Raw genomic sequence first — 14,071 nt, forward strand, 5'->3', positions numbered from 1 at the left:
AAAGAGATGAAACTTGATGCAGAAATGCTGCACACTGCAAATATGACAAAGAAAATGATTTTTGGGGACATGAAAAAGAAATGCCAGCCAAGAGTATCGTCCTAAATTCTGTATGCAGACATCTGTCTCAGCGGATCACTTTCACCAGAGCTGGCAACCTAGTTATTATAAAAGTGGATGTAAGAAAACACAATCAAATGCAATCCACATACATGAAACTTATATTACAGGAAAACATTTATAAAACATTGTGCTGACCTAAATTGAGATTAGAAGTACTTTTTGAATTTGGTTTTATTTGGTGCCTACAAAGTAAAGGGGACTAAATACATATTCCCCACTTTTTTCATTTGTATTCATAAGAAAACAGCAAAATCCTGCCACCTTTGTTTTTTGTGTGTTAATCTATTACATAAAATCTAAACAAATTACAGTACACTGTACATTCTAACATTTCCAACTACTAACTTCCAGACTAACCCCAGTTTGAAACGCATAGCTACTGCATAATTCAACAGTCCTTTGGCTTCAATGGGAATCCTTTATCCTAAACCTGGTGGACACATGGGCAACATTTATAACTCAAATGTCAACACTTTTTATAGACATAATGAAGAACCAGAAATCCATCGTGGATAAAAGAGCTGTCGGTTTTGTTTTGAGTAGCAGTTTGCTTGGCAGCGAAGCATGAAACGTAGATAGGTGCGGCCCGTCGTTGCATGGCGTCCGCAGCCAGCAGAGCTGCATCCATCATGCAAAGATCATCTCCACCCCGTCTCTTTGAAGTAATGGTTCAGATCTGCTGTGGCGACGCGGCTTCAGCCACGCCATTTTCTGCCTCACTAAAAACACGAGCATGAAAAGGTTCTGCTCCTCTGGAGCTGCTTACTGTATATGCGTCCCCCTGCAACGGGAATGTAAAATGTTATGAAACCAGGTGTGACGTGGCCAAGTCAATCGGTTTCCAATTACGCCAAGCTAATCGGTCACCCATAATTCTTTTTAGCAAGTGGCTTTTCATACAGGAGAGGTGCTTAACCCATAGTGGCTCAATGTAAAATGTCAGCGGGTGCAGGAAGAATTAATAAAAAGAGGCAAAATGTCAAATGGATGATGGTGATTTTCTCTTTTCAAAGTATAGAGTTAATTTATTATAATGTAATCTTTATGGTAAAAAATTACTGACTGTTCCACTAACATCCATCCCACTCATTTACTGTAACCAAACTCCAGAGATTCATTGTGTCCCGTCACTTGCCCACGTTCATAATTTATGACTCAATTCTCGCACAAAGCCCAACCGACTCTCAGCGGAGTCTTACAGGCGCTTTTTGTCTTCGCTGTCTCCGAGTTTGTTCTCTTCTTTTGTGGACTGGATATTTCTGAGTGCTGCTCAGACACATTGCAGGAAAATCCTTTATTCATCCAGACAAACACGTCTTTGGGATTAACATTCTGCGTTCAACAGGAAGGTGGAGGAAAACAAACAAATAAAATGTAGCAGTAGCTAATGGGAGCTAAACCATATGAAACAGCAGTAGCTGTGCAAACGTTTGACAAAAAAATACAATTTCATTATTTCGGTGTCTCTTAAATAAGAAATGCAAAGAAAATCATGTGTGAATAAGATTGTCTACGTGATGAGCCATCCTCGTACTACTTCCTGTTTTCTTTTTCGTATTTCCCATCTGTAGTAACATCCGGTTGTTGATCACATTAAAAAAAACAACAACAACAAAAAAAAACACATCTAATCCTATTCTGTGAAAATGTGAAATTGGCCCGTTTCCATTAAGTAAATCTAGTTTCAAAATGTGAATTTGGACTCTTCTGTGGTCAGTGGAAACAAATCTACTAATTATACACCGAGTGAACTCTTCTTTTGTTCCATTAAATTTAGCTTACACCTTCCCAAAGTAATCAGTTCTGACAATTTCACATCCCTTTGCACCTTTTTCCAGCCTGCAAACATTGCATATATAAATGCCCATTTTTCTTGCAGATGTTCATTAAGTTCCTGCAGGTTGCACTGTGTGGTAGTTACACGTAAATATACAGACAAGGAGGTATTGAAACGATTGTTCTGAAGTGAATCATCAACTTTATAATTTCTCTTCCTATCAGGTGATTTCAAAGTATTCACCACAAAACAGATGATTTATTAGAAGCATGCTTCTATGAAATTGAACTAGAAAATAGCTTTGCTGAGAAAAATGGAAGGGGAAAAAAAATGTTGACAGGGTTTGGACAGATGTATTGAAATGGTTCATTAGTTGTTACCACTGATAACAGAAACAAGGTCTGAGTTAGGTTATGGAGCACCAGTTTTCGATTTTCTATTTTTGAAAGGTTGTCTCTCAGAGAAATGAAAATACGTAATGAAAATGGCATCCAACAAATACTAACATGCTTATGGCTCAGAGGAAGAAGGGGAAATAGAAGAAAGGAGAGCAAGAAAGCCAGGAAGAGTGACCAATAACCTAGTTAGAAAATCAGCATGCAAGCACTTCATCTTTTTTCTTCTGGTAGCAGCAGGTCTGTGTGCCATCCAACAGGCGGCGGAAATGTTTATTTTCAATCATGACTAATTTATAATAAAGCCACTTGAGCGCCAGAATGTTCTCTGTTCTTCTAAAACATAGAATCTGCTGACAATCTAGAATAATAATCTGTCCCAAATAGGAGGTAAGCTCTGGTTAAGGATTCACTCAGCTCCTGTTCAGCACGACCGCTTCGATTTGTTTAAACAAAATAAGATTGCCGATAACGGAAGCTCATCAATCAGGGTCGTTGGAAGCCACACGCCGTCTGTTTTCCTTTCCAGGAGTTTTCGCTCCTTTGAAAAAAGAAACTCAAAGTCAATTTAGAACAAATATCTGTTTGGGCGGAAGCATCGCTGCATGCTTTCATAAAAGCAGCTGCCTGAACACAATGCGTGGTCAAATGTTGAAGTTATCAGTGGAGTGCAGGAGTGAAGGAGCCCCTCCACCACTTTCCTCTATTCATACCTGCTCTGAAGGATTTCAGCTCACCGGCAAAAGACTTCTGTGACAACCATTCTGCTGGGATGAGATAAAATGTAACGCTGGGAAAATGGGGAAAAAAGTTAAATAATCAATTCCAAAGAAACGCCTGGGTATTAATCTAGAGCAGACCACAGAATGGTGCCGCCAAGGGGATTGCAAGATGATTTGCAGCGGGATTTCTGAGCTGATTCATGGCCTGTAAAAAGCTATGTAACAACGTTCTTTAAAATTATTTCTTCTTACTTCATTGTTAAACTTGTGCAATTACAGATGAGCCCTAAGGCTTTTCAAGTGAAACAACTGTAAAAAGAAAGAACTTGTTAGCCTCCACTTCAGCTATAAGCCTCTTCTGCTGTACTAACAAGCACAATTTAGTTGCACCATTATTATCAGAGAAGTTCTCTCATTTAGATCAAGGCAAAAATAGGTTTTATAGCAGCATTTAAATGGAATATGTTCAGCATCAGCATAAAAATGGCGAGCCTAGGGGTTAATCATACACTGACCTTAAAGAAAGAGCCAACATGTCATATTGGGTTCACAAGAAAAAGGCAAAACTGACATTTATCTTTGAAAAAAATATATCACAACTGTTTGATTTTTAAAAGTAAGGCTTCACAAATCCATGTTTATGAGGCATTATTATTGTTCTACTTTTTATTAGCAAGTATCTCCCCATTAAAATATAAGTTTTAACACTTCATTGAAGTCCGAATTTTACATGCAGGTTGTTTTTCACTAACTTTAAAATCTAAAATAGAATCTAAGAAAAAAAAATTATTGGAAAAATGTTTCACTTATGAAGATTTGTATCCTATTTGATCTTTATTTTGCCTAAAACTGCATTTTAATCAGCTTGTCCAGTGGATTCATTTAATTAGGGCTTAATTTTACCAAATAAAATGTCAGTTAAGACCAACTTTTCCCATAGTGCACATGCTCACCCCCTTAGATAGTTTATCCTTTTTGTTACTTTTATAAATTAATTGTGAGCTACATTTTTTTTTTTACAAAAAAAACTGCAAAACTTTAAAGTGAGCCTGAAAAATACAAACACATTCCTACAAAATAATCAGAAATAAAAATATGTGACATAAAATAAGTGATTGCATAAATATTCATTCACTCTAAGGTGACCTAATTCATCAGAGGTCCAGCCAATTGATGGTGGTGGTCTCACAGTGAGTGCATTTTACCTGAGTGCAGTGAATGTGTCTCAAGTGATTGTAATATGCAGACAGACGTCTGGAATATCCATTCACTGGTTAATCAGGAATCCTGGCTGCCATCACAGCATAAAGACATCAGAACAATCCATCTACTCAATATAGCCACTGTATTAACTTAGGATAAGAAAGGATTGCATCTTTACAAGCATGCAATGCTTAATTATAGGTTTTTTTTAAAATCCATTAATAATGTACCGAAAGATCTGAAAATGTAACCCTGCAACCCTAACAAAGGGAACCAGTGGACGTAAATACTGCCACACCTTTCCATCGATAATGGCTCTGTTCCTTTTCAATAAAACCTAGCAGCAGTTGTTTTCGTGATGCCTAAAAAGCCTCTGCACTGCGATAAGTGCTGAAGTGCTGCTGCCATTTGGCAAATGCTGAGGAAGTAAAACATTAATACAGAACGACTGAGTTAAAAATGGCATTTATGATTTATTTAGCATGTAGTTATAGTTTGCACAACAGCCTTTGTTAAGAAGAAGTAGCAGGACATTTGCAGAGACAATTCAGAGAGTTAGAATGTGTTGGAGATTTTCTCTTGGCCATAAAGTGTCATATTGAAGCTCGGATATAAAAATGGTAAAAACCATAATTGTCAAAGAAAACAGCCATCTTTTGAGTAGTTCATGGAAACAATTATCATTGCAGCAAGTCTTGTTTATTTCCTTCTTCATAAGTTCAGATTTGTTTCCTTTTTGCAATAAAAAAAGTCTCTTGTAAAGCCACTTTTTGATGCTCTCGGTTTTCCAGTATATTACCAGACATGTATGACTCTAACCCTCAGTGGCACCATATGAAAAGGTCCAGTCAGTCGTCTCCAGGATTATTGTTAAATCGAAGAACTTTTCATCTGATCCCTGTTTCTTGGGGGCATTTTGCTGTGAACCTTTTATCTAAGCAAGCCTTGCTTTGATCCCTGCCTCAGTCTAATATGAGCCTGTCTGTTCTCAGAAGTCTTGCTCTGTTTACTTTGAAACATTGCCCTGCACTTTCTTTCCACAGAAATAATTCTCCTCCTTTCGTAGAATTTTGTCCTTGAAGGATGAACTATAGATTTAAGGAATTGACTCTGTGGGCTCCTATACAAGAATAAAGGATATTTTTACCCTTCTCACTTAGACCTTTTGACTAAATTAAACTGCTTTACATATTATATTGGTGTTGTTCTTGCAATCTGACCTTTAACTTAAATCTCTGTACACAGGTCAAGCTAGGTCATTAGGAGAAATTAGTAACAGGGCATTGCTAATTTAACATTTAGTCTCCTTTTAACTAAGAAATGAAAACTGCTGTGATAAAAATACTGTGTAACTGTTTGACTTCTAGTTGCACTGACATGTACATGGACATTTTGAGTCGAGTGAAAGCGACGTTTTTGTCTAGAGATGTACAATAATAATGTTCTCATGTCCCAAGATGTGATGTTTGCCTTTTATTTTGAAATAAATGGAAGAGGAGATGAAAGTCGGTATATATAGAGGTGAAGTTAAAATGAGCTGGCAGAATTAAAAACAAATCCAGTCAGCAAGAACTGAGCATGATGATTCCACTGGGAAACCCTATGCAAGCTCATAAAAACTGTTTGCACAAAGAGAATACACTCATAAACATGGATAGTTAGACTACTGACCGTACAGTTAATGCAGGAATAAAGGTAGTTGCTGAAAGACCTTAAAAAAGCCGTTTAGTTGAAATTCAGCTCCAGTCAGTCCAAATAATTTAGTATCTTAGTTATGTCGTCCTTACAGTTTAATTTGATCAGGAGATCTGAACAGAATTCAGACAAGTTTGCATTATAAATAACTGCAAAACTACCCGAAGTGTTTATGAAAGTACATTATATCTAAAATATTCTCCCCCCCTTGCAAACATCAGATAACATTTATATCATTTTTACTAAGATTTTGGACCAAAACTAATTTTCTTACATACAATTAGACTACAAGTCAATTGAATTTCAACTTACCCTCTTTTTGTGTAAATGTTAAAACCATAATTTGGCCACAATGAGCATTAAAATCTGATTCTTAATTTAGTGTAGGATCCATTTGTCTTGGTTCAAACTCCCTTTTTCGTTTTGCCTCTGAGGTTCCAGAAGTAATTTATCACAGCTGATACTGCAAGTGTGTTTTATGGCACGAGGACAGTCTTCTGTTCTCAAGAGAAAAGGAAAGTGTGAGCAGCGACACTTTCACAAAGGACCTAATAACGTTCACAACTCCGAACAAAAATTAAACTTCTACTTTTAAACTGACCTGCAAAAGTTGTCATCCTCAAATTTACATTTTCAGATTACAAACAGAAGTGTAATCTAAAAATCTGTATTATGCCTCAGTGTATTATACCGGAAATTTATGCAAACATTACTCTCTGTGGGTCGGTCAGACGGTTTACAACAAAGTATATTCTTGAGTTCGAATGGCCTAGTCAAAGTTTGGCTCTAAATCTAACTCAGAATTAGTTTCAACTTTCATGGTATCTAAAATAATACAGGAATGTTTGCAGATGTAAGATGAAAACATATTTTAATACATATAAAAACAGGAAAATTGGTGTGGCGTAAGAACAAATTCCAGATTTAAAAGAATGATTCATGACGCTTCATTAAGTTTGAGTTGTGAGGACAAAACCCTTCAAGCAGTTCATCAAAATTTGCTTTCATTCAGAGCCGAATAATGAGACTTGTAAGCTCAGAGTCGCTCCGTTGGGAAACAGTTCAGAACTGCTGGGGGGAAAGGACAAGAGGAAGATATCGCTAAACAAATTCTGATTTAATTCCTCGTCGCTCTGATCTGAGGTTAAACAGATCCACTAATCTCTCGCTTGTTCATTTGAGGCTGTGAATCCATGTGTGGATTACTTGGAGCGCTCAAGCAAAATGTCTTCAAATGTCAACCCACTAAAAACACAAGCGATAACCAAATGCTGGCACTTGTCCATGCATGTGTTGGCGTTCAGATTTCTTGTCACAAGAAGAAATATGGAAGAAGGTCCTGTCGATGAATCAACACGCAATATTGGAACCATAATTCTCAGACACTCCAAAGAGACACAGAGGCAGCAGAGCATTGATGCATCGACTCTTACATGGGCAGCCGCTCAGACGGTTACATAATCGAGGTTTTTTATCCAGACTCACGTCCCCCTGCTGGGATGTTAGCTGGGAGCGGATAATGAAAAGCCAGAACAGATGTCCACTGAGATCTATGACCAGGTCCAGGCTTGTATCAGCAACCCCTCCCGCCTCCTGTCATGATGCTGATGTTGCAATAAAGCAGCGGCCCACTCTTGAACGGCGGAGGGGGGCAAAGCAGTTGCAGTCAAGAGACAAAGACTACGAGGAAACTGCATTAACGACGCTCCCCTTGGAGTTTTAAAAATGGAAACAATGGAAGGCCCGTGTTATTGCCCGTGCTCTCGATGAGCTCTCTCCAAAGCGCTTTCGACAGTTCGCAGCAGTGCGAACATGTTTTTGTTATTAGACGGTTAAAACGGCGCTCTTTGGGAGATCCTTAAGAGATGCGGAAGTCATCATACATAAAACAGCAATTTCACAGAGGAGTATTCTGAGGTGAAGTTGTGATATGTGAAAGAAAAAAAGCGGTAGGACTGGTTTCATCTCTGTGGATACCACACAGAGCTAGCCAACACCTTTCCTCGTTTTCCATTACCTGCATGCCACGTCCTTCTGCTCAGCTCTCTGCTTCATGGAATTGTATTAGATTTCTGTGCTTTGCTGACCAAAAGTGACATATTCATAAAAAAAAAAATCCAGAAATACAGCTGAATATTAGTTTTGCCTACATCCAACTAAGAATCTGACTACCTCTGATAAATGGCTGCAATGTAATGTAATCTACTAAATGTTTGGTTGAATGGAAGCAGATGGAATAACAAATATTTCAAGCCAACTAACTCTACAAATATACATTTTGAAATATCCCTGGAGAATAACAACACATGTAGCAGATGACTAAAGCATAAGGAAAACTGCACACGGGTTTTACTGTTCCACTGTCATGGTGGTGAAATTGTCATGTCAATTCCACATACTGTGCAAACAGGAATGTTCAAATTGCAATATAATGCATCAAAATCTGTGGTTGTAATATAAAAAACTTGAATAGTTTAGGTGGTGTGAATATATTTTCAAAACACTGTCCATTAGTAAAAAAAAAAAAAAGTTTTTCATGCCTGATAATGTTATATAGCTACAAAGCATTTAATTAAAATTGCTTTTTGATTCAATGGTAAAGAAAAATTTGCTTTTAAAACTTTTAAATGCCTGAGTACTAAGTGAAAATAATTAATATTGAGGGTCACCTTTGAAATATTTACTGTAGGAATTTGTAAAGAAGGTTTTAACAACTGGTGCAGTAAAGACAAAAGCCTTTCATTTCTGAGCTTATAAGACACAATCTGTCAAAAAAACACTATTATTTACAGTTTCAAAGCTTTTCTAAATTATAATAATGGTATTCAGTCCTCTCAGAAACTAATGGAATTACAAGGACTTTTTTTTTTTAATTCGGCAGCACTCCAAGTTTGTGTTTGACACAGGATGACTGCAAAACAAGACATTTCAGCTGTTATGTGTACGCAAGGGCTCATCTCTTAAAAATGTAAGCGTTTTAGTGAAAACATCTCAGAAGAACCAAGTAGAGAGGAAAAGCAGAAAATAAATATTGCCAGCGTTAGTAATGTTATGCCACTAAGATGTGCAGCTTTAGATTGTAAATGTCTGAAAACAAAATCATCACCTCTATTCATCAATATACAATTTTTCTGATTTAGAATAGTTTCTGTCATTGAGCTTTCAATCTGCTGCAAACATAGATGGATGTTTTTAGCTTTAAAGACATTTAAACTTCTTGAGAGAGGTATTGAGACATTGCTTCAATATTCAAATATTGAAGTTCTTTCCTCATTTCAGTTATTTTATGAAGTGCACCAATCCCAACATCCACAACATGAACACGCCTGTGTGCTTCAGACTGGATTGTGTTCTTAAGCTTCCAAACTTCTCTCTCGTCTCCTAAATGTAGAAGTTGTCATTGTGGTAAAAAGAAACCTCAATTTTATTTTCATCAAATATGTCTCCAAATACTAAGCTCTTTGTCCGAACTGCACTGGGAGACATTCCTACAGATATTAAGATTTTTGTCCGATCTACAATCTGGCCTTTATGTACTCTCTGAGTACAAACTCAGCATTCAGTTAAATATTAAAATGTTTAAAAGGTACTACCATTTAAATAAACGAAAAACATAAAAGAACATTTTAGTACAAAAAAAAACTGTGTAATATCCATGTGGAATTTGATTAAGATCAGTCTAAAACAATATTCTTACTAAAGAAAGATAATTATTTCTCTATTTTCTCCCAGAAACATTGAAAGTATAAAACATCTTCAGCAAGTTTGTTAGGATGCTTTCCACCAAACATGTAGTGCTCTTTAGTGATGACAGTCCACAGCACAGACTGGACGCTTTATTAAATAAGACTTCCTCTCCCCAGAGGCCCTCCTCGAAGGAGATTAAGGTGATAGAGTGCAGATAAAGACAGACGCTTGGGCCTGGCTGTGCCATTCGAGAGCAGGTTCTTTTTTTTTTTTCTAAACTTGATCTTATTTTTTTCCTTACCATCACACACACACTAAATCCAGAGTAAATCCACTGCTTACAGCACAAGATACTCATCTCAGGCCGTGCTACCCAACAGCCAATCAGTCTGAAGGATATCTATGAGAATTAGGAGTAAATGCAGCTCATTCGGTCATGAGGGAATTAACAGTCGGCTGGAAAAGGAGATTTAAATCCGAAGCTACCTATTAGATATTTTAAGTGCTTATCTTTTGAAAACTTTATGAATAATTTTCATCATCTTGCAACAGAATTGCTGGGAGCTTCTACATCCTCCTCCTACATGATTAGGACTCTGAAGTACACTTAAGTTTATGCAGCGTCTGATCAGACTGGCAGCTTTGGGATAATAAATGAATTAGCCCGCCAGAGACAAAGATCATCAGGCAAATTTTGTCCAAGAGGAAATCATATGAACAATGTGCGGTCTACCGACGTGAGACTAAAGTTAAGTTCTTCAAAGTCTGAATGTGTTCAACCTGAAATTGTACTGGTGTCTGCTTTCTACACCTTTAATACGACTGTAACTTTTTCAGTTTTTAGGCCACCCAGCATTGAGTTACATTGTGTAAAGAGCCAACAGCTCCTGTGCCTACACAGAGCAACATGTCATGAGAAGTTATCATGGCAGTGGATCTGTTCGCCAGCACAGGCCGGCTTAATGCAGTGCAACGCTGTGCGGCCTTAGGGTTAGGGATTTATCCCATTATCACCTGCTCCCGTCTCTCCCTCCTCGGCTTTGGCACAACTTATTTCTCAGTTTGTGCTCTAAAGCTGCTGCAGGAGGAGGAATAAAATGACACTGAATAAAAGTGGTGCCAGAATGGAGCCTTGAGGAATCCCACATTAGTTTTACTGGCTCAAATTTATAATTGCCCGAAAGCAAAAACACAAAAATTTGTCAAATACAATATCTTAACCATCTAGACCAGTATCAGACAGTCCATCAAGTCAGTAATACTTTGTTTGGGTCAACAAGATTACCTGTCAATATTTATTTGCCGTCACTTTTTCTCAATTATTACCACTAGTGTGTGTTTTTGCAGGCTAGATATGATTTCCTACATCTAATGAAATAAACTATTTCATCTATATACACTCTTTTTTCCAATAATAAAACAATAAATTACTTATTAAAAAGTGAAAACCAATTTCTGTTTACATTTTGACTGTGCAGGACTGTTCGTTCTTTTTTTCTATAAATCTACGTCTACCTGCTTAATTACATGGACTAACTCATGCTGAATCATTTCAGTAAACGCAATTAACAATAACTGCATTTCTAGAGTTTGCACAGCTGTGTTCCACGGTTCCCTAAATGAAAGCGCTTTTTGTAATCATCTGTGAGACGGATGATACAATTCCTATTTTTTGCCGTCTCAGAATCGTCTTACTTCACCATGTCCTCATTTCTAGTGTTGATAGTAGGCTGAACTAACCATCTGCTGGCTGTTTATTATTCAGAGGCTAGATAAAAGAGCGGTATCAACCTTTTCATCTAAATTTCAGTAAGAGCTGATAAGGTAGCACTAACGTCCATGTGTCCATTGCTCATGCTGCTTTATCTCCTTTTCTCACAGTGGCCATGGCTATTAACCATGCAGCTGGAGCCAGATACGCCCATCGTTTCCGTCTGTCAGAGAAAAGTCTCTTTGGTGCTACTCGCAGTGCAGGCCGTCTGAATATGCCAGCGAAGCACAAGAAAACCCTGCGGACTGCTTAATGCTCTCTGTAAGTACAAACACTTCACAGCAACAGACTGTTAACTCGCGACACTCAGACCAAGTCGAGTCCCACTAGAGATCAACTCAACCTCATCTTTAATTTTTAAATGAATCTTTTCCCAATTAGGCTCTTGTTCTCAAAATATTTAAGGCATCCACAACATCTCTACGTACACAATCATGCAAGATTTTAGGTCTAAAATAGCAACATGTTTATGATGATGAATAATCTTTGCTGCACAGTTCATTTCAAGAGTCATGGATGTAGTTTTGTACTTCAGCTTTTCTCCACCCCAATTCTGCTCTTTTATGCACTTAGCCTGTAAGTGGTTTCCTGGAATCACTATTAAGGCATGTGTGTCACATCAACCTGGCCCTTAAAAGCTGTTACAAGAGCTCATCCCGATCAGTAGATGCAAATGAGCTCTTTATCATTAGATGTAAAAGTGAGGTGGAAATCCTAAAGGTTTCTTATGTGCTAAACAGAGAAAAGCTTGATGTGAGAATGCAACCAATGCATTCTCACATCAGATATTTTCTTTTTTAATGTTAACTTTCTTCCACAAAACATGACAAATTGCTGCTTACCACTCAGGCCAAACTCTGTAATGTTTTAGGTTCAGAATTTCATCCCGAGTGCTGTTAAAATGAGTGTAATATTCCCAATATAACATATTCTAATAGAGTAAGCAGCTCCCAAACATTTTGTTACCTTCTCTCTGGAGGTCAGCTGGGGCCTCTCCCAAAGTTCTGCTTTAATTAGTCAGTTGATGGTTCAGAGATCTGCTTGTACTTATTTTAAGAAGAGCCAAACATTTCCAGTGGGAAAACATTTCAGAAGTGTTACTTGCTGATGTTAGCAAGTGAAAGTGGAAAAGTCCAGCAAACAAACAAGCTATTTTAGACTCGTCGGGTGTGGTTTCACTGGCGTATGGGGGATAAGACTCCCTTCTCGATTTGGGTTTTGTTCCATTCCCGGTTTCTGCATAACAACTTGCATATTAAAAATAAACACCTGGAAGAAAAACAGTCCCTTTAAAAGCAAGAACAGAATATGCCATGAGCATTTCTAGTGATTTATATTCTTTTAACTGCTTTCGGTTACATATTTTTATTCAAAATCGACATGTTCCCTTGATGTCGATATTAATTCGCAAAAAACTCAAAGACTATATTTCCTCCAGCTTGGATCATTTAGCATTTTTGCATATGCTCCTGACACTGTGCATCAGGTTGAGCTGTTTCAAAAGCCATCAGATCAGATGTCACTCTGCTACACCAGACAATCTCTGCAGACAAAAGGGAACACCATGTATAGCTATGAGCAAACACTTGATATGAACAACCTCACTTCTCACTGGAGGATCATGTCGTGTGTGGACTTTATCAGTACATGTGGCATCTGCACGTACACACACACACACACACCGTTTGATGCTGTTCCACCAACAACACTGTCAAGAGCGCTCCCTCTTCATCATACTGATGCTGTCCAGAGTCATATCTCAAATGGAGCTGCTGCTCTTTGAACTGAGATTTTATGTAGTGTGTGTGTGTGTGTGTGTGTGTGTGTGTGTGTGTGTGTGTGTGTGTGTCAGTTTTTTTTTTCTCACTGCATATCTGTGTCTCATTTGCAGTAGGGTTAATGTCACTTGTGTACGTGTTGTTGAATCTGAGTGAAAAGATTAATCTAATTTTTACCAGATTTATATTGGTATTTTTTTCAATGATAACCCAATGAACTGTCTGACTAGTTCAGCCTCTAGCAAATAGAAACTCTTGGCAAAGACTAACACAAGAGAGCAGTGCCTGCATATGAAGGCAAGAGTGGAGAGAAAACAGTCAGAAACTATGATGGGGCTAAGTACTCAAGAGAAGAGACACAGAAATGTCTCAGAATAGGTTCACTGCACACTCACTCTTTATCTGGTAGCCAATGCATATGCTCCATTTCACCAAACATCAGCCTGTTGCAGCATGAGGGAGCTAAGTACACTCCTAGAATTGATAAATATACATGTCCTAAATCTCCAGGGCAATTAATACAATCGTTTTCTGAGCTAAGCTCCCGAATTCAACTCGGTCGACGCTCTCTACAGTCTTCTTGGATGTTAAGGTGCATTAATTTTAAGGTACGTTAGTCAGAGGCTTGCTTTTTATGGATTGGAGCTCTCTTGAAGTCAACGATGGGTCATGCATTGGGATTTCTCAAAGCTTCTGGGAGTTATATTTGTTGCAGGAGAAACATGTTCAAAAATATAAAACAATATTGGGCAAATTGTAAAAAAAAAATGCTTAGAATTCTCTTCGTACCTCTTCAGAAATATTCTAGTCCACTTTTCACAGCAGCACACCAACACTCAAGACTAGACATTGACTGTTTATTTCTCAGTGTTGTCAGTTTCCCCAGTGCATTTAGGTCCAGACTAAGAAAGTCACTTAAG

General features: G+C 37.8%; 1 protein-coding gene and 1 long non-coding RNA gene across 5 annotated transcripts in view; one reads left to right on the plus strand and one right to left on the minus strand.

Moving 5' to 3' along the window:
* The window catches only part of LOC106945223 (uncharacterized), a 65,279-nt gene that overhangs the window by 26,373 nt on the left and 24,835 nt on the right, over positions 1–14,071 (minus strand). The window lies entirely within an intron of this gene.
* Positions 1–14,071, plus strand: part of chrm2a (cholinergic receptor, muscarinic 2a) — a 76,978-nt gene that overhangs the window by 20,066 nt on the left and 42,841 nt on the right. Inside the window, exon 2 of the mRNA XM_015028747.1 lies at positions 11,484–11,634. Within this exon, the coding sequence (XP_014884233.1) occupies positions 11,626–11,634 (9 nt within the window). The 5' untranslated portion in view covers positions 11,484–11,625. The remainder of the gene's footprint in view (positions 1–11,483; positions 11,635–14,071) is intronic.

Source organism: Poecilia latipinna, unplaced genomic scaffold, assembly GCF_001443285.1.
Source record: "Poecilia latipinna isolate Pla-1442-1.1 unplaced genomic scaffold, P_latipinna-1.0 Scaffold9, whole genome shotgun sequence".
NCBI classification, from domain to species: domain Eukaryota; kingdom Metazoa; phylum Chordata; class Actinopteri; order Cyprinodontiformes; family Poeciliidae; genus Poecilia; species Poecilia latipinna.